This window comes from Lutjanus erythropterus, chromosome 5 (assembly GCF_056507025.1).
Source record: "Lutjanus erythropterus isolate fLutEry1 chromosome 5, fLutEry1.hap2, whole genome shotgun sequence".
Lineage (NCBI taxonomy): Eukaryota > Metazoa > Chordata > Actinopteri > Lutjaniformes > Lutjanidae > Lutjanus > Lutjanus erythropterus.
In genome coordinates, this window is record NC_139321.1 from 25,067,514 (window position 1) to 25,093,156 (window position 25,643).

At 40.8% G+C, this 25,643-nt stretch overlaps 1 protein-coding gene across 3 annotated transcripts in view; it reads left to right on the forward strand.

The window, feature by feature from the left end:
* The window catches only part of atrx (ATRX chromatin remodeler), a 43,049-nt gene extending 20,456 nt beyond the window's left edge, over positions 1–22,593 (forward strand). For all 3 annotated transcript variants that reach the window (XM_084719360.1, XM_084719358.1, XM_084719359.1), the window contains exons 27-34: positions 622–730; positions 841–1,018; positions 1,275–1,466; positions 13,849–13,998; positions 17,766–17,885; positions 18,650–18,745; positions 18,861–18,989; positions 20,947–22,593. In XM_084719360.1, coding sequence (XP_084575486.1) covers positions 622–730; positions 841–1,018; positions 1,275–1,466; positions 13,849–13,998; positions 17,766–17,885; positions 18,650–18,745; positions 18,861–18,989; positions 20,947–21,153 — 1,181 coding nt within the window. In that variant the 3' untranslated portion in view covers positions 21,154–22,593. The remainder of the gene's footprint in view (positions 1–621; positions 731–840; positions 1,019–1,274; positions 1,467–13,848; positions 13,999–17,765; positions 17,886–18,649; positions 18,746–18,860; positions 18,990–20,946) is intronic.
* The last annotated feature ends 3,050 nt before the right edge of the window (positions 22,594–25,643 follow it).

The following is a 25,643-nucleotide window of genomic DNA, read 5'->3' on the forward strand; positions in this document are numbered from 1 at the left end:
AGGTTCATTTTTGTGGTTTTACACTGTAGTCTTTGAACTGACTAAACTGTGTGTGAGATAAAAAAAAAAAAAGCTAACATTAGCGTTGGAGCAGCCTGAAGTATTTTCATATGGATATGCAGGTTTCACACTCATAAGACAGCCCACATGCAACATGTATTCTTGTACACACTGGTGCGCTTGTTACCCTTAAACACACACAGACACACACATGCACACTGCCGCTGGTGTAAGGTCATGTTCCTAATTAAACTTCAGCAGCTGTTTTTGCTTTCATTTTGAAAATGATTAGACCTTGACTTTTTATTCCACAAAAAAATGTTTGCTCAAGGGTTTGTAATTTGTAATGAAAAGATCACAGTGCTGTAATTGGAAACATACTGAAATGTTGGTTATGAAGGCTGGTGGAGGGGGGTTTGCCATCTTGAAGGCTAAACACGGCTGGCCTCTAACCAACACAGCCATCTATCTGCTGTCTGCTAATACCCAAACTAAATCCTTCTGACAAGGAAAAGGCCCAGTTGACGGTGACACGTGTGTTTTTGAAGGTTTTGTGGAGACTAGATGTCAGTGTTGTATAGTCATAGCAGATTTTTTTAAAACCGTAATGTGTCTGTGAAGGTGAAGGCAAGTGGTTCAGGAACATTGACTACTATCGCCTGGATGGCTCCACCAACGCCACCACCAGGAAGAAGTGGGCTGAAGAGTTTAACGACACCAGTAACACAAGGTAATACACAAAACATTTTTCACTGTTGATGTCTAAAGTGTAAACGGTTTCACAGTGCATTTTTTAAGAGCTTACTCACCTCTCTGTCCTGCTGTCTTTTATTTTCCAAGAGGTCGTTTGTTCCTCATTTCCACAAGAGCCGGCTCTCTTGGCATCAACCTGGTGGCCGCCAACAGGGTCATCATCTTCGATGCTTCCTGGAACCCCTCCTATGATGTCCAGAGTATCTTCAGGGTCTACCGCTTTGGCCAGCTTAAGACTGTCTATGTGTACAGGTTCCTGGCCCAGGTGAGCTCATAAAAACTCTTTTTGTTGTTTTTTTGGAAGCGCTGTTTGATTGGCCACCAAGAGATGGTTCCAAACACATCATCAGTGGTCATCATTTCTGCTGCTTCATCATGATCCATCAAACGTTTGCCCTTAAAAGGTTTCGAGCACCATTTGTGTAATCTACTGTGATTTTTGACACATCGTGAGTTTCTGAATATCAATGTTTAGAAACAGTTTAGCACATGGTTAAACCTATTTCATTATCGTCTTTCAGGGTACAATGGAGGAGAAGATTTATGACCGTCAGGTAACTAAACAGTCTCTGTCATTCCGCGTGGTGGACCAGCAGCAGATTGAGAGGCACTTTACGACAAATGAGCTGGCCGAGCTCTACACCTTTGAGCCGGACTTGCTCGATGATCCCTCAGGGAAGAAGAGCAAGAAAGCCACGCCCTTGCTCCCTAAGGTAAACAGATGTATGCATGACCTAGGACTTTGTACTTTGTATATAGATACCAAGTATCTATATACAAAGTATCTTTTTTATAGATGTCAAGTAATCTAATTTTTCAATCCACTCAGTAAAGAGTCTGTTTTATTTTTACCCGCAACCTCGGAACAGTTCAGTCCAATCCAGTTCATAAGCACAAAAGAAAGACAATTCAGAAAATCTGCTCTGGGTTTTACCGAAAATCCCCACAAAAACCAACCAAATCAGGAAATAACACTTGAAGTAACAGAGTCCGTACTCTGCTACAGAGATTATATACAGTATATATACGCTTGGTACTCATGGTATTGTTGTTCAGTCAGTAACTTAGTCAGGTTTGCATTGTCAGCCTTAGCTCCACTGAAAAAACTGGCAAGTCCTGGAGAAAATCCGACTGGGAAATACACAATCAAATGGATTATTCCTTCTCCTGACACTCACGTACGAGACCCTGCTTAGAAGTAGCAGGGCCCCGTGTTGAGGCTGATACAGTACATGACATGGGATTGGTGCATAGACTTTCCCGATGCTGCACTTAAGGCAGTTTTGGAGGCATTTTCTGATACTGGTATTGGTATCTCAACAACCCTAGTATGTACTTAGATTTTTCAAATATGCTTCTATGGTGGATCAAGTATAATTCTAGGCAAAAATCAGACAGAAGATCTGCACATTGTGCTGGTAGCTCCCAGCAATGTAATAGAGCAACATTTGGATTTTACAGATCTTCTCTAAGCAGAATAAGCAATATTTAGAGACAAACATTTATCGCTCAGGTGATCTACTTGAGTCAGTCTGCTCACAAAGCTGGACCAATCAGAGCAAAGTCGGGTTATTCTAGATCTTTTGTCTGATTCTTGCCTTGAGTTTGGTCTTTTAATTCAGCACCTGTAAAAGCTTTATGTATGTGTCTTGCCTAAACTCTCTTTGTCTCAAGCATATTTTTATAAATTCAATTTAGAATAAATTGCACGTTATTGCACTTTGACGAACCATTGACTAAGATTTCGTGGTTTTTGTCAGACTGATCCCCAAAGGAAATGAGGAAAAGCAGTCTGAAACCAATCAACAGTAGTAAAATAGTCTTTTTTTCCTTCAACAAACATGGCACAGAATGGCATTTTAAATGCCAAGCTTGTTTTTCCAAACTTGCACAAGTAGTTTGTTCTTCCTTTTGAAGTTTAGCACTTGAGTGATAAACTGTTATTTAGACTCAATGCCAGCTTGTATCCTGCCTGGCCTTTCCGGGATCTTTCTATTTCTTCTTGTTTCCTTTCATAATCCCGCGTTCGCCTCTTGTCTTTCTTAATGCAGGTGCTGTGTCACTATTTGGGCCCCCTGGGGTTTAACAAGAACACACAGCCCTTACATGGGCCATCCAACCCCGCACAGCTGCACAGATTTGTCTGTTTACTGCTATTTACTAAATAGTCTTCTCATTGCAACACTGCCGCTGCCCAGCTATAAACCTGCACTCATTTTTTTTTTACTTTTTTTCATTCATTCCTTCTCTGTTGATCTTTGAATTACTCCCATCCTTTCCCACTCCTTCCCTTTTTGCAGTCTCCGGGTTTATTCAGATCATCTTAAGTGGTTTTACCTCTTTGTTTTGGTGTGACCTGGGTTACGCCACAGACATCTGTAAACAGAATGGATAAAAGAAACACTGTATATCCAACTTCCTTGCTCTTTCACCGGACAGTCAAGAGACCTTTCAGTGCACCTTAATGGAAAATCTGTTTTCCATTTACACTGTCAAAAGATCTTTATCACTATTCCCTTCATGGGTATTAACAGGTAGGAGCACTGCATGAATCCACACAGCCTCAAGCTGATATCATTGCTCTCACCTTCCATAGTCCTCTAAACGAGGACTAGAGGACTTATAGTGCAGTGGAGCACAGTTGGAGATTTGAAGAGGAAAGATGTGTTCATTGAGCCGCGGCCTGTTAGATGTGTATGATCTTTAATGAGCCCAGTGACATTTATGTGACACAGTATTAAAGACGGAGAGGCTGACAAGCTCTTTAACAAGCCGACCTGTTTTGGCCAGGGGGTTAACTATGATGTGGCAGCAGGACTTTGCAGTATTATGGAAGGAATTTGCCGTCTGGAATGATGAGAAGATGAGTCAGACGCCCTCCATCACTTTCAGCCAACAATGCTCTGCACAGAAGGAGAGAGTGATTCGAGCCACAGCAGAGGGAGTTTTGTACTAATTCCCCTCAAGTCTTCACACTGGGAAGTGCTGTTTTCTCAGCCAGAGGACATAAAGCTTTAAAACTCTGGTCACACATGCCACAGATGCAGTGCTTCAGCTGAGGTGGAGATATTTTGGTCTCATGTGTTGCTTGTTTCAACCCTTGTTGTCGCCTCAGACTTGTCTTTTCTCTGCTATCGCTCCCACCTACATCTTCTTCCTGCTCAGTCCCCATTTACGTCCTCTACACCAGCCATTCTCAACCAGTGAGCCTCAGAGCACCATCTAGTGGGCTGCAGAGGCAACAAAAATGTCATTAAAATGCATGATATCAGTGACCGATCGCCTTTGATATCACTAGGCCACACATGATCAGGCACATACAAATCTTGCCGCCGTTAGCTAGCTAAGGTTCCCTCGGATACAGAGACACAAAATGGGTGGTTTTTATACATTTGTGCCAGCGACAGCCGTGGTTGGAGGCATTATGTTTTGGGGTTGTTCATCTCTGTGTCTTGTTCTTGTGAACACTATCTCAAGAAACCCTTTAGGGATTTTTTTTTTAAATAAACAGAATTCCCTCTGCACAGCCAGAATCGGGGATCAGGTGTTGGTCGGTCACAAGAACATCTTAGGTAAAAACGTCAACATAAACCTTCAAATAAAATCACAGTAACTCAGTTCAGTGTGCCATTTTCTTGCAAACTTGGCACAAATGACCACTTGGACTCAAGGTTGAAATGATTTGATTTTGGTCATCAAAGGTCACAGTGACATCATCTTTGTTCCATTCACGTCAACGCAATATCTCAGGAACATATAGAGGGAATTTCTTCAAATTTGGTACAACCATCCATTTGGACTCGAGGAGTTGGATTTTGGAGGTCAGTGGTCATTGCGGCCTCACAAAACATTTGACCACAAAATTTGACCGTAACTCAATAAATTTTATCTTGATTGTGACAAATACAAATGACATTTCACACAAATATCAAATATTATTAACCCAGGCTGTGATGCTAATTTTCTTTTTTCCTCTCCTTTTTTGTTGTGTCATCTTTTTTTCTCATTTATTTGGGACCCTGGTCCGTTTTTAACACTCAGAAGTGGGGTTTAAATATAAAAAAAATAGGAACCCTTGCTCTGCATCACCTGCACCACCTTCACCTCGTATCCTACCTGTACTTCCACTTTCCTCCCCTTTGTCCTATCAATGTCCTCACTCTCTTCCTTGTCCACCATTACCCCACCGTGTCCTTTTGCTCGCCATCATCACGACCATCTGTTGCCCTGACTCGACACTCTGCCTCTGAATGTTCAAAGCTAAGTAAAGTTGTTTTTCTTCTTCTCCCTCTGGCCTGCCCTGCATGATGAAAGGTCATTATTTAAACCCCTCTCTTAAAGATGTCTCTGTGCTCTTCAGAGAAACTAATTGGAGACAAAGGAAGCAGGAGCACTTCCCCCTAATGACAAAGAAGGTCCTCACAGGCCAGACATGAAATTTTGACTCCCCACCCACCCATCCTCAGACACCCTCACCTATTTCCTGTTCATTGCACTCATCTCTTCAATGTAACATGCTACCACATGTACAATGGGAGGTAAACATGCTTATATATTTTTTTTTCATGCAAGTCTGCAGCATTCTCTGCAAATGTTGCAGCATTGTACCCTGTCGGTCAAGTTGGCAGGCTGTGGGCGTACCTCGCTGTATGTGCTCTCAGCAGGTGATGGCTGCAGTGGTCATTAGGCTCTGTCAGGTACACTGAAAGGCTGTGGGGAGGCTGCACTAGAGCCACAGTGTAGACAGGATCAGCCCGGAGCAATAAGCCACACCATGCTTGTCTCATTAGGGGTAGAAGTCACTTTGACCTTAAAGTAAAATTCTCCCTTGAATATTCTGTTAGCATTATATATCACCGGTCGGTGGTGTTCAGTGGATTATTTTGTGTTGAACGTTTTGAAAATTCATTTCAGCGTGTGTAACAGCTTGCCCTGTCTATATCGACTTGGGTAAGTGGTTTCTCACACTTCCCAGAATGCTTTTTGCCAGCTTTCAGAAAACATGTCTGAGCTTGTTGTATTGCAGGTGGAGAGAACAGTAATGATAGTAACAGCAAGAGACAGGGTTGTTGCAAGTGAGAAAAAGTGAGAGCCACGGCCTTCATTTGCTGCTCTCTGGTCTATTGAGACTACTGTCTGTGGAGATATTGATGTTTCCGCCTCTTATATGATGAATCTCTGTATGGTTGTCGAATTTCAACATGCAATAAGATGGCTGTTGAAAGAAGGTTTTACAGTTTGTTCCTGACTGACTGTTTCATTGTCATTGTGCAAGAAGAGAGGAAACACACCACCATATAATAAAATGAGCACAGAGCACTGACGATGCCTACTTTAAACCGCGTTGTGGTACGACACCATAAAGAGATGCCCCAAATTTTGCTCGTAGGCCTTCAGAGCTGTTAAACAGATGATCAGACAACTTCTGAAAACCCCTCTCCCCACAAAATTGCTGCATCCGACAATGAAACTGACAATCTGACATTCACGTCATGAATGGCCAGCTGTACTACTTTCTCAAGCTTTCTTTTTTCTTTCACTATTCATCAAGGCTCTAACAAATGTATATTTTTGCAATTTGAAGCTCCATGTGAGGTTTTTTGAATGAAGCTTGGTCATATTTTGACATGATCCCTCTTTTTTAAAAAATAAAAATCTTAATAAATCTTAGTAAATTACTTAATTATTTAAGTAATTAAGTAATGTCACAGTATTCAGGCCACAATTTTTTGTTCTAGAGGTTATATGTTGCTGTTAGATTGCTGCTGGAGTGTCCTGGTGTCAAGGGCCACCTTCCCTTTGTATGCAGCAAGCATATCCTTTTTTTTAATCACAGAGAAAATGAATGAGCCTTTCTTTATATAACATGTTTTGAATGCTGTAAATGATTCTGTCCCTTTTTTCCAGTCTGTTATTGTGTTATTGTTTTGAAATGTTTAAAAGTTTGGATTACACGAGATGGAAGCAATCACATGCAGGCACCTCTGGAATCTAATTCTAGAAATAGATAATAGCAATAATATGTGTAGCCCAATATTTGTCTGCAACTATGCATAAATAAGAGGATTTGACAAAATGAATTCGTGCAAAAAAAGCTGCACAGCTTTCAAATTTTAGAATTCAAATGTCAGCATTATGAATGAAGCGTTGAAGTATTTGGTACAGCCCTACTATAAATATCTTCCAGAAGAGACTGAAAATGTGCAGCAGTACCCCCATGTTAAAGCAATATAGCCTCTCTATAACGGCAGGCTTTTGACCCCACCCTTCAGCGTGGCCATTGGGACCAGCTATAAACCCTTTTGATTTCCGACATGGTTGGATAATACATCAATCCAGCCCTCAGTCTACGTAACATCTCTTGAGAAACAGCAGAGTCTGACGACTATAAGCTATTCTAGTCGGTGGACTGTGGGGAACAGACCTTTACATTTGAACTGAGCAACACTTACCCACCTCTTCACTCTGACACCCTGTGATCAGCTATTACAAGTTTATTATTCAGGTTTATTCAGAAACCAGTTTATTTTTTTTTACTTTTTTTCTGCCCAGTACAGTTCCACTATCCTGTTCTAATTGACTCCTTGTGAATCCCTCCCGATCTGCGTGTCCAGCTCCAGCTGGCTGTCCTTGTAGCGAGCTCTTGCAGAAATACACCCCCTCCCCTACTGCTGCTGGCTGAGGCTTGTTTTTATAGGAATGTGGTACGTTTATTGTCTTTGTTAAGCCCTTTGTGACACGTGTGATTTTGTTTCTTTGTTAATTGACTGACGGCTAGATAAACCCTTTGACTTGTGCAGGCCCCAGAGGGTGTAAAGACAACGTGGTCCTGAGGGCAGGGGTGGCCTCCTGATGTCAGGCACGGCGCCCGTAGTTAAGTGCGTTTCTGCAGGAAAACTGTTTAGAGCAGGCCAGTAGGGCTATGTGTATCACTTGCGTGCAGCTGGAGGAGAGAAGAGAGTTTTGACTGGCTATGTTTAGGTATTACAAATATCTCAGCCACTCACATTCCTGCTGTCGGGATCCTGTCTTGGCCCCCTCTGTTGCTATGGTTAACGCACCTGTGCGTCAAAAACAGTTTCTGGCAGACACAGCCACTTTGAATGCATTAAACTCCTGGACAACTTGAGAAACTATATGCTTTAGACATATAGTGAGGATCAGTCACTTTGCCACTGGTCTCTTTTTCTCTCCCTTTACTCTGTATTGTTCCTCTAATGTTGTAATTCAATCAAAAGTCTCTTTTCTTTTCCCATTTTTCCAATCTGTTTAACTTTCATCTCTCTTGCACCTTTAAATCCTCCTGTGTGGTGTGTTTTCTGTGTTAAGTGGAGGTTTATTGTTGTGGCAGTGACAGAAATAAAATAAAAGTGACTGCAGAAGCAAGGTTCAAGCGTTCTTGACAAAATAAGTGGTCGATTAGGTGCAGGAAATTGGGTTAACATGGTTGAAAATGTTCTCAGCTCAAGAAAATATCTGATAACGTGGCCAAAAATCCTGCCTGCATAGAACCCAGAGCTATTAATGCAAGCGGGTGTTTAATTGCATCAGACCTTTTACAGTTAAGCGCCACCTAAAGTCTATTGGTAAAGTACGTGTTGGTGCCTGTGCCAGGTTGTAAAGTCTACATGAGGCCCACTTATGTCGAAGTTTTCATCTTTCTGATGTGAGAGCTGTGGAGTTTGAAAACTGCTTTACATCATTTATGGACTGCTGGCAGGTTTGCATTTTCATAATATATACATGAACAAGAATTTGGCTTAAAGAGGGCATAAATTGTTCTCTCAATGGAAAGAATGGAAAGGGTTTCATACAGTGGTAAATGTCATGCATGTTGGATGCCTTGTGTGATTAGTATACCCATTTTTACACTTAATGTTTTTGCGCTGCTGACCGCTTTTCTTTCTTTGCTTAGCAGTCAGGTGAAGTCAAGCCCTCCAGCTTAGAGCTTGCTTAACATTAACAGCACATTTGCAGACCCTTTGTAGAACAAAAGGCATAAAAGTACTGGTTTAATTGAGACAGTAGATTATCAGCCTTCATCGAGACTGAATCTGTTGAGATTCTTTTGTCTAAAGCAGAGATTTTCAGAGTGGGAGGTGGGCCTCCCTGGGGGGCTCCAAACAATTTCAGGGTCTCACTGAAATCATATGGAAAAAATATTACATTAGTTATCATAAGGAGATCACACAGAAAAGCCTTAATGTGTGTGTTTTGGTGAAAGAAATCATTAGAGTTGGGCAGTCACAATATCAGATTTTCACTACACCTTGGCCAAAAAAATGTATGATAATGTTATTTTTACGGCTTTTGCTCTGAGCATCTGCCCACCCACCGTATCAACCTTTCTCTCCTCCCCTGCAGTAAAGCGATAGGCTTCACCATGTACTCTATAAGGATGACAGTAGCCCAGGTCAGTTTACCTACAATCATTAGTGCTGGCTCAAGACACACACACACATATTAAGTACACCAGGGTTAGAGATGGACTGGACCACCCCAGAGCCGTAGCTGGTGGGGATTACTTAGGTATCCCAGAATGCACTGGGTTCCATTGGGATTGTCAGTACTGTCATTTGACCTGCAGCTCCACTGACCCATTACTAGCTCAACAGTCAAAAGTGCTCCTCTTTCATGCATTTGAATAAAATCCATGCAGACTTTGTACATGCTCAACAGATTGCAGCTCTTTTCCTCAAACACGGCCCCAACTTTAACCATATTTACGGTTATAAACTACAGCATTAACTGAAAAAATAAAAACAAATTCCAAAGTCTGGTCTTTCTGGCTTTATTCAGATGAGGTGAGCGACCTGCATGTTTTTCACAGTGTGACAGTTTCTGTTTATGCCAGCAAACAGGCGAGACACTGCCAGCTCTTGTTGTGGGCTTGTGCCTGTTGGCTGTAGTTGTCACTGACTTAAAAATAATCCCGCTCAATCTGTTTAATTAGGAATCAACTGCAAGTTGTGCAAACTATTGCAGCAGTGGGACTTTCTAATTCCATTGTGCAGAGGATTATTTTTGTTTGTTCTTGCTTCATAGTTAGAAGCACCTGCCATCCCTCATTTCCTTCAGACAGGCTCAACAAAGAAGAAAGGTGAAAATTTTGGAGATACACAGATTGCCATTTGCTTGATTAATTCTGATATATATTTTTTAAAGATCTGACCTGCGAGTTCCCATATTCTTTCTAACAACTATAACTGACATCATACACAATCATTTTTGTAACTTTCCTTTCATGGAAAATTGAAGCGCAAGTCCATAATAAAACATTGACTATTAAATAACTTACATTTTCTCCAAAAGTGCTCCAGGCTACTGCCAGGCCTTGTCCTCTTTCCTCTCTCTTCTCTCTCCAGCTTTTCCTCTTTCCAACTTTTCTGCTTCTGTCTTCTCTCACATTTTCTTGCCCTTCTAAAATAATTGTGCATCACACTTAGTGTTGTCAAAAATATTGGATTTATTGCTAAATAAATAATGAATATTTAAAATGCTTTGAATGCTTATTTTTTCACGTCTCTCCAACAGTGAGGTGACACAGACACACCGCTGCAATGGCCACGTAGCCCAGCCTCCTCACTTAGTCACTTCTTAGTGTCTTCTTCTCATCACTCATCACATTAGCTTTGATTGCATATCTGTTGTCATGTTATAGCCATTTTATGTTTATCTTTTCATAGAAATCTTAAAATTTTATCCCCTAAATGATATGTCATTTTTTCCCTGTGGTATTGAAAATAGTATGAGATATTGATATTTTTCCTGGTGTTATATGGAGGTTAGAAATTCCAGTATTGTGGCAACACTAATCACGCTACAGGATATTATCAAGATCATTGTGCCACAAAGACATGATCTTATGCGATCTCATGGGGAAGCAAATGTAAACAAAACAGCGTTGCAACAACTTGTTTGTAGTAATGGTTTGCAGTGAGAAAGAAACATAAGTAGAAAGCTAATTGAGTCTGGATGAGAAATGTTATTGGGGACACAGTCAAGAGGGGGTGTCTTATCTCCAGCAAGACCTAAAGGTTAGATTTAACTGAGTTTTAACATCTGTCAACAGCTGTATGCTAGTTAAAGTTAGCTAGAAGGGCTTGAATGTTGTTTGGCAACACCGTCAGCTGCTTGAGTCTCCTTGCAGACTTGTGGCTTTATCTTTTTCTTGGGGTTTGTCGCTCCTCATAACGCTGACAACATTACCATGTGTCTTGCTATGAGCATCGTTGATCATGGCTGCAGTGTTACTGTCTGTGTTGCTATGCACACAACATGAACCATCATGCGGTGTATGTGTGTGAATTTGACCGGCACAGAATTGGATATCTGACGCTGACTGGTCAGTCAAGCTGAAAACTGGCCGATTCCACTGGCTCATGTCATTGATGTCATCAATAGTCATCGGCTGAAGGATAAGTGAAACCCCTGAAAACTTGTAGATTCATCATCTTTTATGGGGAACTGCAACTGATGAATCAACTTGTCTAGATGATAAGTGGCTACTGGGCAACTGTCATTGTTACCACTGATCCACATTTGGGCTTTGTCATACAATTTAGTCATAACCATGTTGTATCTACTGTATGCCAACACAAGTACTTCTGCTGGCATCTACCATGGCCCCTGTTTGACCATGTGCTCACCTATTTTGGCAGAACAAACCACAATGGATGCCTATTATCAGAGTCAGGCCAACAGGCTCTTCTGTGCTTTTATGTCCTAATTAGAGAGCAAAGCAGCAGTTGAATCGCTGGCTGTGCTGCTGCCTCAAAATGTCTGCTTGTTTAGGGGTGGCCTGGTTTTTTCCTGATTAAGTGTGATGGCTGGGAAACATAAACATGTGTCATTGAGTAGCACAATCAGGACCAGGGCCCAAGTGCTGGAGGCTGATGGGTTTGTGGGTGTGAAGCTTGTCTGGTCCTACCTGTTTCAGAGTGACAGATAAGGCATCTGTCACTGTGTGGAGTTGTGACACCTAAAAATAGGTCCTTGTGTAGTTTTCTTGCAGCTCACTTCTCCCCCCCTTTGTAGGGATCCAGTTTCACTCCCATCTGGTCTGGTGTTTATTTTCTGTTTATTCAATACAGGTTTGCAATCACTGCTTAATTTCATAGTTTGGTCTTTCTGTTTTATCTTTTTTTTCCTCCGCCTTAATACTGGTGACATCTATGATTAATTGTGTTTGCAACCTCACACTCATTGTCACTGTTCAAAGAGAGGCAGGGGAGGAGAGCAGAGCCCCCCTGTGAATTGGCCCGTGTGGAGGTTAATGATGCAACTTCTGTATGACGTTGTTTCCAGATTGCAAAGTTCCAGTTTAATGTAAAGCGAAGTCGAGACAAAGAAAAGCAAACGTGCTGCAGCGAGAGTAATTTAAACCATGTTTGTGTGAGCAGAGCCTGGTCCAGCTCTCTTAATTTTACTCAGGTATTGTTTTCAATAACAAATGTAGTCATGGAAACCGGAGTCCCAAAAAAAAAAAACCCTTCATTATTTATATGTTTGTTTGGTTTTTTACATGTTCTTTTAATCCTCTTACAGGCAAATCCAAGGTTTTTTTTTTTTCTTAAATCCAAGTGTTAGAACTGTTAGATGAGGTTGGATTTGTGTGTTCAGGTCTTGTTGACCTATTTGTATTATTTGCTGCAGTAATAATGCAGGTGCACACATGCTAACTACTGCAGCCCCTTTTCAATATGAATACAACACTGTTAGCTGCAGACTAGATAAAGAATTAAGGTACTCTTGTTCTTCAAACCAAAGCAATGTCCAGTTTCGGTGCAGATCTCCTGCTGCTGAGGTTGTTTGGTGCAGGCAGACCTAACTTAAATGAACTTAAATGAACTTAAATTGGATGTCAGTGTTACATGTTGCACTGTGAGTGACATTCACAACTCAGAACATTTTGTTAAGAGACGCATAGTTTTGATTCAGCAAAAATGTAATTCTGTTCTGGAGTGTTCTTTCTGCATGCTCTGCAGAATGCGTGAAACGATAGCTTCACAGTTTTCATAGATCCAACAATATGAATTAAAGCTTTCAGTATAAAAATCCCTCTTTATATTTTCCAGAACAGTGGAGGGAAATTTGTAGGTGTGTGCAATATGATGATATTAGACTATGAGTGATTAAAATGTCTCCACGATCTGTCTTTACAGAGAGATCAACGGTGTCATTCTACAGTGCACATTCTATCAGTTGTACTTCTATGGTTTATACCCTCATCCAAAGTAGTTTTCTCAGCCAAATCTTAAATCACACCATTTGCTAGTCTGTATTGCACCTTCCATACAGACACACCTATTAAATTGTTTGGTTTTACTGTTAAGTAACTTGTAAAATAGTCACAAAAAAACAACATGAAAATGAATTACAAAGAAGGCTTAAAAAATGTTATTTTTCCCATATCACCCAGCCCTAGAATTTTGTACAACAGACACTGCAACTTTTGAGATATCCACTTGATTTGATTCAGATAATTCATACTAACTTTTTTTTTCATAGAAGTACTGTTTATTCCCCACCTCTTATCTAGTGGTCAGTATTAACAGAAGTAATTATTATAACAAGCAAAAAATGTGTGCATCTAACTATTGTTTTAAGACACATTTGAAAAATTGTGAACAATTCTTTAAAGCTACTTATATATAATATAAGGTCAAAATGAAATGATTTAAATAAAAACTTCTTTGATCCTTTTAATTGTCTAGCATGCTAGTCACTCTGACTTTGTCCGTGAAAATGAAAATACAGACTTGCGTTATCTGAACAGAATAACTACACAGAAATAGCTGATTCACCTGCAGATTGGTCTTGTCAACTTATGTAGGTCATATAGAGGCATCAGCAATAAATCGAGATTGTTTCGAAACCAGTTAAGACCTCTTTTTATTAGCTGTAATGAAAAGCAACCTGTTTCCAGTCTGGATACACTAAAAAGTAGGAGTTGTGCTGTCAGTCTGAATATACAGAAACCTCCATTACTCGTGTGACCTGTGTGACCTCCTTCATCTCCTCCAGAGTCGTCTCTCACTGTCCTCCATTGATGACTTTAAACCCACCATCTTTTTGTCATCTTCCCTGCTGCAGGATCTCTTCCTGGCTGAGATGCTGCAGAACAATAAGGACCAGATTGCGTGTTATCATGAACACGACTCCCTGCTGGACCACAAGGAGGAGGAAGCCCTGAGCGAGGAGGATCGTAAGGCTGCGTGGGCCGAGTATGAAGCAGAGAAAAAGGTAGACACGCACGCACGCACACACACCAGTTCCAAAATCAAAGGCACACATATACAACACTTAGTGTGCGTGTCCATCATTTTCCAAATCATTGACATCAAAGTGTAAGCTGAGCTAAAAGGGGCTCCACTTTTGTTTGTCAAGACGTGTGAGTTAGTGTAGGATCTGTACAATCCTTTCATCACTTAGATTAAGCAGATGACAGGCCCTCCCCCTCTACTGTGATCGTCACTTTGGCCCACCATCAGACTGGTGAGCTGCTATACAAATCACTGAGAGGTTGTCCAAGCAGTGTCAGTGCTACTTACTGTTAGTGCAGAGGGTTAGGGACTCCTCTTCTGTCTGTGTTACGCTCTTCTCTCTTTTCCTCTTGCACCTCCCCCTTTGTGCCCTCCTCTTCCCTCTCCTTTCTTGAGGGACAAATCAATGGGCAATTAGTGGGGTTTATTTGGAGAAGTGTATGGTGGGGGGGGTGGTGGTTGATGTTGTAAGAGAGCAGGAGCAGGTCTCCTCTCCCCCCCTGTGTAATCCTAGATTCTAATTCACTCTAATGATTATTTTTCCAACACACTCTCCCTCCTCTGCCCTGTGTGTGCCTTAAGCGGCTTTTCCCTCATAGCTCCTCTGCTTTTCAAGAGAACAGAGGGTTCCCAGTCGCAGGAAAAACAGTGGCGCTGAGGTCGAATGTGAGGATTTCAATTGTGTTCGCATCACTGCAAGCTGCCATGCACTGCAAGATGCACAAGTAGCCACTTTGGGTCCACAAGAGGCTGTTCTGTGTCATGTTCTATTAGGGATGTAAGAATTCTTCAAATCCACAATTAGACTTTTGATTTTAGGGTCACAATTGGATTTTGGATTTAAAACTTTTTTTTTTCCAGTGCTGATGGTGATGCCATTGTTAGACTATCGATTTCTCCCCTGCAAAAAAAACACCAGCCCTCCTTCAGGGAACGTGGCCTTGTGGGTAACCTGAACCCTAATATGTGACGCAGACTAGAGTTTGTTGTACAAAGTGCCAGCATGTTGCTGCAGTCACAGAGAGAAGTGCATGCTCTACAGCTGGTTTACATAGTCAAACTTGAACGCAACTAGTTGCAGGTTACAAATGAAATGAAACATAATTTCCATGAAACTTGACAGTTACACAAAGCATTTCATTTAGAGTCTCATGTAACACAGTTTAACAATTAATTTCACTAAATTTAGCTGGATTGGTAATTTTTTAAATAATTGTTTTCTCGTTAGACCATACAAAGTGTGGAGTGTCATTGTAATCTTAATTTCTGGCTTGATAATATCAGTTTGGATGTGTTGTATCACTTTTCTTCTGGCATTGGCTGATTACTTTGTTTAATAATGGCTGTCCTGGAGAGTGGAGAGGAAAAAACACAAACTACTCAGAAGAGACCACCAAATCCTTTCACTTCATTCAAGGAGGTTGATCCAGTGAGACTCTGTCGAGTTAATTTTCCTTTTATTTCAAGAAAAAATAGATAAATATATAGCTCTTTGTTGCCACCCTTTGACATTAGTATGAAGTTGTAAGAAAGATTATATAAAAGCGTAGCTATAACTAAGCCAGTCACTGTTTATATTGTCTCAAACTTAAACTCTGTCATGTTAGTTTGTTGACAGCGTTAGTTTGCTTGAATCTATGATGATAATTTCCGTCTTAAAACATCCAAAAGACCGTCGTCTGTTATTATTATATGCACTACAGTATGGTGACAAGAAGGCGTTGTTAAGTTGAAATGAAGCAGCAAATGATTTGACATGTTATCAGTGTTTTGTTTGGTCATTGCATGAAACTAGTTTTGTAACTGCCGCTGTGGAGTTTTAAACATGTTTCTAGTGTGCTGCAGTGGGCTTTACACCATGTAGCTCAGTTGCAACTTAGCCTTACCTTAGTTTCAACCAAGTAAACTTTTCACAGTGTAAATTCAGTCAAAGGGAAGTTAAATGACTACGGGGATAATTTAGCAGGTTATGAAACAGTTTCGGTTTAATATTGATCTCTCTCTATGACCTCCGTAAGCAAACACGACTGACTATTTCTATATAGGTATTCTTAATACCTGCAATCGTGGCTGCATGCAAAAATAAATACTGGATGAATCGCCAAAACTGCTTCTCTTTTTGATTATTGAAATCTGAAACTCATTTTAATTGATTTTTGATTTAAAATTGAAATTGTGACACCCGAATGTTCTATACTCCGAGCTTTGTAGGAGAGACAACTGGAACGTAACCCAGCCTCTGCTAATGTCTTCACAACTTAAGGGTTGGCCGGTGGTGGCCAGGAAAAGCTATGTGTATGAATATCAGATTTGCAAGTCAGGAAATGGGAAAAACTGTGAGAACATGATCAGGCGCCCAAAACCAAACTGAACCCAGGAGCCTTTGGCCTCGCTGGGATGACTTCAGCTCGGTACAGAGCACACAGAGGCTCATGTCATAAATTTAGATTTCAGACGCTGACTTTTGGAAATGAAGTCAAGTCTAGATTTTGTGTCTGCATCCTCAGATGTCCTGCAGATTTCATGCATCTTCAAACCAGACAGCTGAAGTTCAAGAGCGGCTGCTTGTTAACAGCAAACCCAAAAGTGAAGAGTGTGTTGTGGTTTTGCGGTTGTTTTGAGGTTTTGTACTATTTAAGCCTGCACACCTGTCTCTGACCAGGTCCAAAGACCCCCATTGGCCTCCAAGACACACACACACACACACACACACACACACACACGCACACACACACACACACACTCTCTTGCAGACACACACCCCTACATACCGGATGGCCAGATTACAGGGCACGGGAAAACCATCTGCAGCAGAGGTTCAATTACACACAAACATCGGCATCCTGCTGGCCTTTACTGGGACAAGACTGTTTACTTCAGGTCACTCTCTCACACACATGTTTAATACAAGAGGAGTGAAGGAAGAGTCAAACAAGTTATATGTGTGAAGAGCTGAAAGATGTGCTGTCTACTATACTGACTGAACATGAAGTGAACTGTCTCTCCTGTGATGCCTTCGATGGCTCTTAAAGGGATAGTTTGGATTATTTGATGTGTGGTTGTGTGAGGTACCTACAGTAGAGGCGGTTGCAGTGCACTGCTGTGGACGGGTCAGCAAGAGAACATATTTTAAACATTTTATTTCAGTTCAAGTAAATGCTACATTTAGAATATCTTCAAGGCTATACTTTTTCGACAGACGGCCTTTGTGTCCATTAATTGTTGCTAAACCGGATTCTGTAGGAGAAATCAGTCATTTTACCCCACAGAACAAAGGAGTTGCTTCTCTACTGCCTCCTCGATGTGTTTGTTTGTGTCATTGTGTGACTTTGGTGTTTTAAACCGATAGTTCAGATTCAAATAAGTCACACATTAACAGAAACTAACAGATCGAAGCAGCAGTGGACCAGCAACTCCCATGCTCTGTGATATAAAATGATATAATGATATTTAGTTTGTAGAAAGTGATATTTGGCTTATATAACTGTGATTTTTCTAAATGTGGCTGAAATATAATTTTTGCTGCTGACCCTGTCCTCAACAGTTCATTGCTTACCTTCCTACAACAGTACTCCTTTCTGCTTTTCCTAACTGGGAGCGTGCTGACTGTCATCTACGTTAACTTTTCATAAGTACCTCATACAACCTCTACATTAAATGAAATTATCCCTCAATGCCTGCCAAACTGACATGTAGTAATCCTGTGCTTCTGTTGAATCCCCCCTCTGTCTCTGTCTTATCTCTCAGGGTCTGTCCATGAGGACCAACTACCCGTCGTCATACTCCCAGATGGACATGGGCTCCTCCAGCTACAGCTTCTCCTACAACATGGCAGCTTTGGCCTCCATGTCCAACCAGCAGCTGGAGGTAAGTAATGAGCTCCACATGCCCCTGTCCTGCCTTGCACTCCTCCCTCTCTTTCCCCCCACGGCACGGCGCCCCACATTCCTCAGACCCCACTGCTAATTGTGACAACAGTCTAGTAGCCAACATGCCCAACTCTGCCCTACTCCTCCACCCAGCAGTTCGTAATGCTTCTTGTCTGGGGCAGTGGCTATTTATACGTGGTGGCACATCTGACTGAGGGAGGACAGAAGGTCTGAGAGACGGTTTGTGTTTTTAATGAGAAATACTGTTTGTCATGTGAGAGAGTTTATGTTGTTGCAGCAGCTGTATCTTTGAAAACAGACACACTCTCCTATAAATGTGTAAAAGCGATTTAATAACTTGATGAGTGCTGCATCCTGTAAAGATGATGTCAGCTGAGTTTGGAGCTAAAATTTATCAAACATACCAATGACTCTGTTAGCTGAGTACTAGTGTTTATTGCTAATGTCCTGCAGTCACAGAGCATGATGTCTACACCAACTCCCATGACAAATATTTCCACACCAGCTAGTCAATAACCTTAGCCTCTGTTAAAAAAATTAATATTTGAATAATGATTTAAACATTCATTAACATGGCAATTGAAAAAGCATCAAACATCTTCCACATACCACTATGACAAGATGATCGAAAGATAAGAAGTCAATATCTGACGATGAATAATAGCTGTATCCATTGCTTATGGTGAGAATGAGAAAAGCTCACCTTGTTTTGTGTTTTCCGTCTCCTCCTTTTGTGTTCAGGACCTTATAAACCAGGGACGACAAAAGGTCATTGAAGCAACGAATGCATTGAAGGCTTTATCGCGGGAGTCACTGGAGGATACTATCGCCAGAGTGGTGAGTGTCAAAACTCTTCTTTATTGGCTTTTAATAAAGTCATCTTTCTGTCACTGCAACAGAGCTGTGATGGTGGTTGAAGTAAATATGTGAGCGCCGTCTTCTCTCCCCACAGTGGAAGGAGAATCCGACACTCACAGAGAGTCAGGTCCAGTCCATGGCTCTGGGTCGACAGGCCAGTGTGGAGCTGGAGCTCAAACGCAGGGAAGTCGTGTACAGGGACGTCCTCACCAGGCAGCAGACGGTAAGAAATGCTCTGTGGATGAGCTTAAGTAACTGGTGACTGAAATACAGTATCTGCTGTTAAAATTTTATCAAGAAACTTGCCCATTTTGTTATGAAAACTAAGCTGTAATGCTGTAGTGTAGCACGTCATATGCACACCGATACAAGCCTGAACACCACTATTAGACTTGGGTTAGCAAATGTGTGCTTTTGCATCTCCTTTTTTGATCAAACTTTGTAGCTAGTTTGAATCAAAATTAATTATATCTGGCCGTTTAGTATATAGTATTTGAATTTAAAATCATATTTCTCATCCTTAATAAGTCTTGAAGCCCAGTAAATGATGGTGAACTACATAAGAGAACTACGTTACAGCTTTCTGAGTATCAGTCAGTCTGATGCAGGCTGAAAATGACATGTCAGTTTGTTGATTTTCTTCATATTACCCTGCAAGAAGAAGAGACATGAAAAAAACAAATCACAAAACAAAATGTTCTGCAAGACATCAACTTCAAATTGGTTTTAAAACTCAGTCCGACCTGCCCCAAGTCTTTTTCCCTATCTTGATGTGCCGATAAAATCAAAACCGCATAGTTACTTCTCAAATACCGTCACACACGCATACGAGAGATGGTGACCTAACATCTATGACCATATTATGAGTCTGTGTTTAATTCAGCGTATATCTGATCCTCCAGTCGGTACTTTTTTTAGTGAGCTTTGCCTCTCATTCTCAGTCTCTTCCACTAAAATAGTGGAGCTAACCAGCTGAATGAAGTAAAGACAGTGTGTTATTCAAAACATTCCTTCAAGCAACAATAAATTCCTTCAAAATTTCATGAGTCTGAACGGAGGTTGATGTAAACTGCAGTTTGACTGGTTGGCAGAGGCATGCAACCGTGAGGCGGTGATTGTAGCTCAGGCCAGTTTGAGGAATTAAGTCTATGACTTGTTTAGACTCAGGGAGGACAGAAAGAGAACGGAGTATCAGTAAACTCAAAAGTGCAGGATAACGTAACAAATTCAGCCACACACTTGTATCATAGCCTCCCTCTTTCGTCCCACGCTCTCCCTCTCACTCTGTACATGAACCCCAAGCCAGTTTGGTGTATGAAGCTCTCGTTAATGTATAACAAAGTGACGGAGCAGAAAGAGACCAGAGACCTGTCAGTCATAGCTGAAAGTGTAGAACACAGTGAAAAACTAATATTTTTGTATAGAATACTGAAAGACACACTTCACTGGTCACGATTAAAGGCTCTGTATAAGGGTGGTTAGTATGGACGAAATCCAATTATATTTTTCAACAAATACCTCAATATCGATATTGTAACAATATTGTAGAGATCACAGTGGGTGCATTCATGAAATATTAACACAAAGAGATTCTTGATAGCTATCAGTAATGTGGATATAATGACTAAAATTAAAATAATAGAACATCTAGAACACGCTGATAAGTCCACAAAACTACACCACATTACTGTAATGCCACCTTTAAAACCAGGAAAAGACAACACTTATGCCATATCAAGATATAACAATATCCAAAATCTAAGACGATATCTAGTCTCGTATCATAATATCAATTATAATATGGATATATTGCCCAGCCTTAGCTCTGTGTTGCATGAAATTACCTATTGTGTTAAATAAATGAAACATTTCTTGTCTCCAGAACTGGGGAAATCTGGTCAGCCAGTAAATGTGAATTTTACTGCAACCAGGTTATTGTAGTATGTGTAAACTTTCAATCTTATTTCCTGTCTTAACCTAAGTTCTTCCAGTAACCAGTATTTTGTGTACTAGCTCTCTTGTACTTAGTTCAATAATTCAACAAGCCATAATATTAATACCTCAGTGTTTTGGGTGTTTTGATTTCAGTTGTTTTTCTTGTCTGATATCTTCTTACTTATTTATCTTTAGTAGTAATTTTGCAGTTATTTGAGCTGTGTCTCTGTTCGTTTCCTCTTCAGCTGATGATGTTCGTGCAGAAGCTGATCACCAACAGGAAGGTTCAGGAGCAGCAGCTGGCCATGGCCAACCAGGCCAGCTACCTGAACCAGCTGGCCCTGCAGAATGGCATGATGGGAGGCAGCGGGCTCAGCCAGATGGACCTGCTGGGGATCTACCAGCAGCTCCACGGCCTGGGCAAGAACCCTGGGCCCTCCAAGGGCCTGTAGGTTAGAGGGACTCGTTATCAACCTCCCCCACACACACACACACACTCAGCTTGCCGGCTCCCAGTGGCCCCAGTCTGAGCGAGGCCCAGTCAGTTCTCTGTTAACAAAACGCACTGTGAGACCGCTCAGAGCTCAACGCAAACTGGTGCACCAATCAGAGGGTGGAGTAGTTTGGAAACTAGGCTGCTGTCCACTGGGGCCTCAAGTGGGATAGACTCTCAGTCCTTTATTCTGTAGTTCACTGAGAGAAGGTGGGATATAATGTGTAAATGACTGTGTGAAAGGAGTCCAATAGGAGTTTCGACAGAATAAAAACATGTATATACCGCCTTAATGTTATTCAAGTTCTATATCTTCATTTTTCATGTATTTAAAGACAAAAAAGTTCTACCCCCAATGCTTTTAAGCATTGTATTGTTCTCCCCTTAAGAGGGTGTCCTTATTATTTAAACTCAGTTTTTTATACTGTTTTAAATGCCGAACTAAACCTGAGTGGGACCAGTGTCGTTGGTGACAGGACTCTAATGTAAAGCTCTACATGATTAATTAGCCCCAGTAGATTCCTTCACCAATATCTAGCAAAGCAGACAGCTGATGGTGCTGCAACGTCCTACTCTTTTTGGGAGATAGAAGAAATTGATTAAGTCAACAAAAAGACAAAAATCTTGAAAAAAAAAATGGCCTTATATTCATTTCCTAAAAAAACAAGCTCTGTAAAGTTCTGAGATTTGTTGAGAATCTTTTCTATTATGCTTTTAAGTGTTTACATTAGTTGTCGCTGAACATGATAATGGAATGCTTGTGTTGTTCAAAAACTGCCTGCCGGTTCCTATGACCTTTTTGTAACATCATTCTCATTGTCACGTGTTGTCTAGCATAGCACTGTGCGTCCTGTTCATTGTTTATGTTCCACTTGTGTTGATCCCGAGCTCGGGTGAGCAACTGGGTCTCACAAAGCACAGCCAGATCAGCCGGGTGTCACAGGGCCCAAAACTTTTCCCTTTACTCGTCAAAGTTAGAAATGTTTGTTTTCTCGCTGGATTTGATGGAGTGAAGACCGGAAATCTTCTTATATCTGGCTGATCTGTGTCCTCTGCTTTGTGAGAAATGCCTTCTGGACACTGTAGTCGCACCAGGCAGGCCCCCCAGACTACCTGTATTCTACTTTGGCACATTTTTGCTTCTAAATGCTTAAACTGGTGTAGCTCTTAACCACGAGGAATCTGTACATTTCTCATGAAGAGACGCCTGTTGTCTCTAGTTGGCTCCTGTGTTTGCACAAGGTGTATTTCATAAAAATGTAGACAAACTTTTTGGCCCTCCTCTAAGAATGTTCGTATGTTAGTAAATACACCAACATGATTTGCCATGAATCTGATCTGCTATTATCTTGATAAGTATTTAATATAACATTTAATAAAGTGACCAAAAGGATGAGCAGCTCCTGTGTTGGAGTCATTTTTGTTTTTCAGGACTGAAATGGTTTACAGAGCATTCCTTTGCACTGACTGAATTTATAAAGGGCGATGGTGGTTAGAGATTTGGACACTCTGATTTGCTTCTTATTGTTGTCGGTCTTTCACAAGGTTTTTATCACACATGTGCACCTAAACAGTGAATTATTTGAGGCTTATACTAATATTGATATTTGAGAGTCTAAAAAATCTGTCAACATTATTATACAGTATTTTGGGAGCATTTTATGCCTTAATTTGATAGTTGACATAAAGAAAATTAGTGCAGAGTGATCAGGAAATCAGGAAACTACATAGCATTGTTTCTGAATGAGTTGAAACATAAATTTAGTTTCTGGACCACAGTTTATTGATTAACATATACACCATTTCTGATCTTGTCCTGGCTGTCAGGATCTAAAAGTTATCTCTATAATTTCTATCCAGTTCCCTATTTAGTCTGAATCATTCAATCAATAAACAGGGAATTTGGGTTTTGTGTAAAATTGAAGGTGCAATAAGCCATTCTGGAGAAAGATAGTTGAGTCTCGAGCAGGCTGTCATATTAGAGACACTTTGGATTGGTGGCTTTAAGATGGTTGATTGTTGAGTCTCATTCCCAGATTTTCAAATACTGACATTTTAGAAATGAGACTCAACAATAAACTGTCTTACCAACATGTGATTGGCCAAAGTCTCCCATCACATGTTAGATTTTCTAAAGCCTAAAACCAGAGCCAAAAGGAGGAGCAGAAGTCTAAGAAGTTTTCTCAAACTGCTTAAATTACATTATGCCTAAAGATTATTATGGAATTATGGAATACTCCAGGATTAAAGGCACAGTTTCACACTTTGGGGAATGCACTTGGTTTCTTGCCAAGAGTTAGATGAGCTTGTAAATATGAAGCTACAGCCAGCAGCCGGTTAGCCTACCTCAGCACAAAGACTAGAAGTTGTCAAACAGCTAGAGTTAGTCTGGCTCTGTTCAAACAACAAAATCTTACAGGTTTCCTATTAGGAAACTGTTCTTGGTTTGCAAGACAACCAATGCAGACTTCTCAGAGTCACTGTGCCCGACCAAGAACCTCATTATTACCTGTAAAACCACAGCTTGACTTTTTTTTATCCTTGGGTTTTTCTACAGGTTTAAACAAAACAGTTACATTGTGTTAACTAGCGAGCATCTGAAGTTTGTTTTACCATTTTACAGAGCCAGGGTAGTTATTTCCCCCTGCTTCCAGTCTTTATGCTAAGCTAAGCTAACTGTCCCATCTTTGAAATGGCGTTTGCCCAGTAGTTTATCTGTGCTGCTGAAACCAGAATCATGTATTTCCAATACTGACTACCCAAACATAAAATTGTGGACAAAACTGACTAATCTCAATTTCAATAGCTGATTCTGGCCATATAAACAAACATGCTAAAGCTGTAATAAGCTAACTGACTCCTGGCTCCAGCTTCACATTGACTCTACAGATATGAGAGTATCAATCCTCTTATGTAATTCACTGCAAGAAAGCAAAATGTACCTCTCAAATTTTAGAGTTATTCCTTTAACAGTTGTAAGTCAGATAGCTGATACTCTGATGCAGTGTCCCTGAATTTCACACTCACAGCACTAAGTGCCTTTTGTCCCACTCTCCTCTCCCTTCAATCTTTCATCTATTTTTCCCTCTCCCGGTATTGTTTTCATTTCTCAGTCTGCCAGGGTTTTCCCCTGCATGTCTTTGACTTTTCCATTCCCTCCCCCCAGGGGAGCTTGCTCTCACAGCTTACAGATATCTGCCAGTGGAGAAACATTACAACTATTGCAGATGTTGAAATGTTGATCCCATCCCCTCTCAGCCCCAGATTACCACCACTCCAGGTTTGCAGCACATCCCTGCTGGTTCTCAGTGCAGCAGGCAGCTGTTTCTGTCCATTGAAGAGAAGGCCTGCTGCAGACAGCACTGCCGTGGAGTCTGTGAGGCCCCTGCAACCAACAACCAATCACTGCACTAAATCCACACTGATGTGTAAAGCCAATTAGGAGTTGGGATCCAGTTGCATAAGGAATCTGATTTTGTACGGTGGATGTAGGCTGACTAAGACCTTGTGGAGACAGAGAGGGTCTGTGCACATTACTTGGTAAAGGGTTTATGAGGGCAAATTGGCATGGGATTGTTTTGGTGCTCTCCTCTGGGAAAAATATCTGCTTTCCACTTCATTTTCTGTCTGTCTTCTGGACAGCAGGACAAAATGCCATGTGGTAATTGCTTTTAAAGTAATTACATGTCAGGTATTTTAATAATGATGAGCATGCTGCATTATAATGGTCTCTCAGCACTGCTATCTTACATTAACAAACCCAAAATCACTTTTGTTATGATAAAAGAAATCTACAATTTTTGGTGACGATCTTTTTTAAGTCAACAAGTTTTGATTTTTCAGTTCATTTTGCTAAAATTTGTAAAGCCAACATAGCCTAATCAGGTCAAGACAAATTAACAACACATATGTTGTGCACTCAGCATATATTTTGATAGCTGAATGAATGAAGGTTGTAAAAATATCCACTCAGTTTTTTTTATATTCATATGACATGTAGTAAATTGACCCTTCCAAAATCCCGGCCCTTTTTGCTTTGTGGTCCAATGAGAGTTTCCTGCTTCCTGTAGTTAGATATGTTATGTGCATGGCTCATCTATGTTGACAAGAAAACCAAATTTTGTCGATGATTTAAAAATGTTTCTGGGGATTGTGTAAAAGTGACATATATTCACAGTTTAAGTTCGCAAATGTTAGCGAAACACTAGCAAATTAGCTTTCTAATCTACATAAATCATTAGCTAGCTAGTTGGTTAGCGCTTAGCTAACAGTAGCTAGGTAGCTGGCTAACATCTTGCTAACATTAGCGTAACTTAATCTAAGATGTGACCCTCTATGTCTCAGAAAAGAAGGTTGACCAAACTACCAAGCTTGTTCAGTTGTTATTGGAACAAAGAAAAATAAAACAGGTCTGGACTTTAGAAATGTTCATTTCTTGTTTAAAAAAAC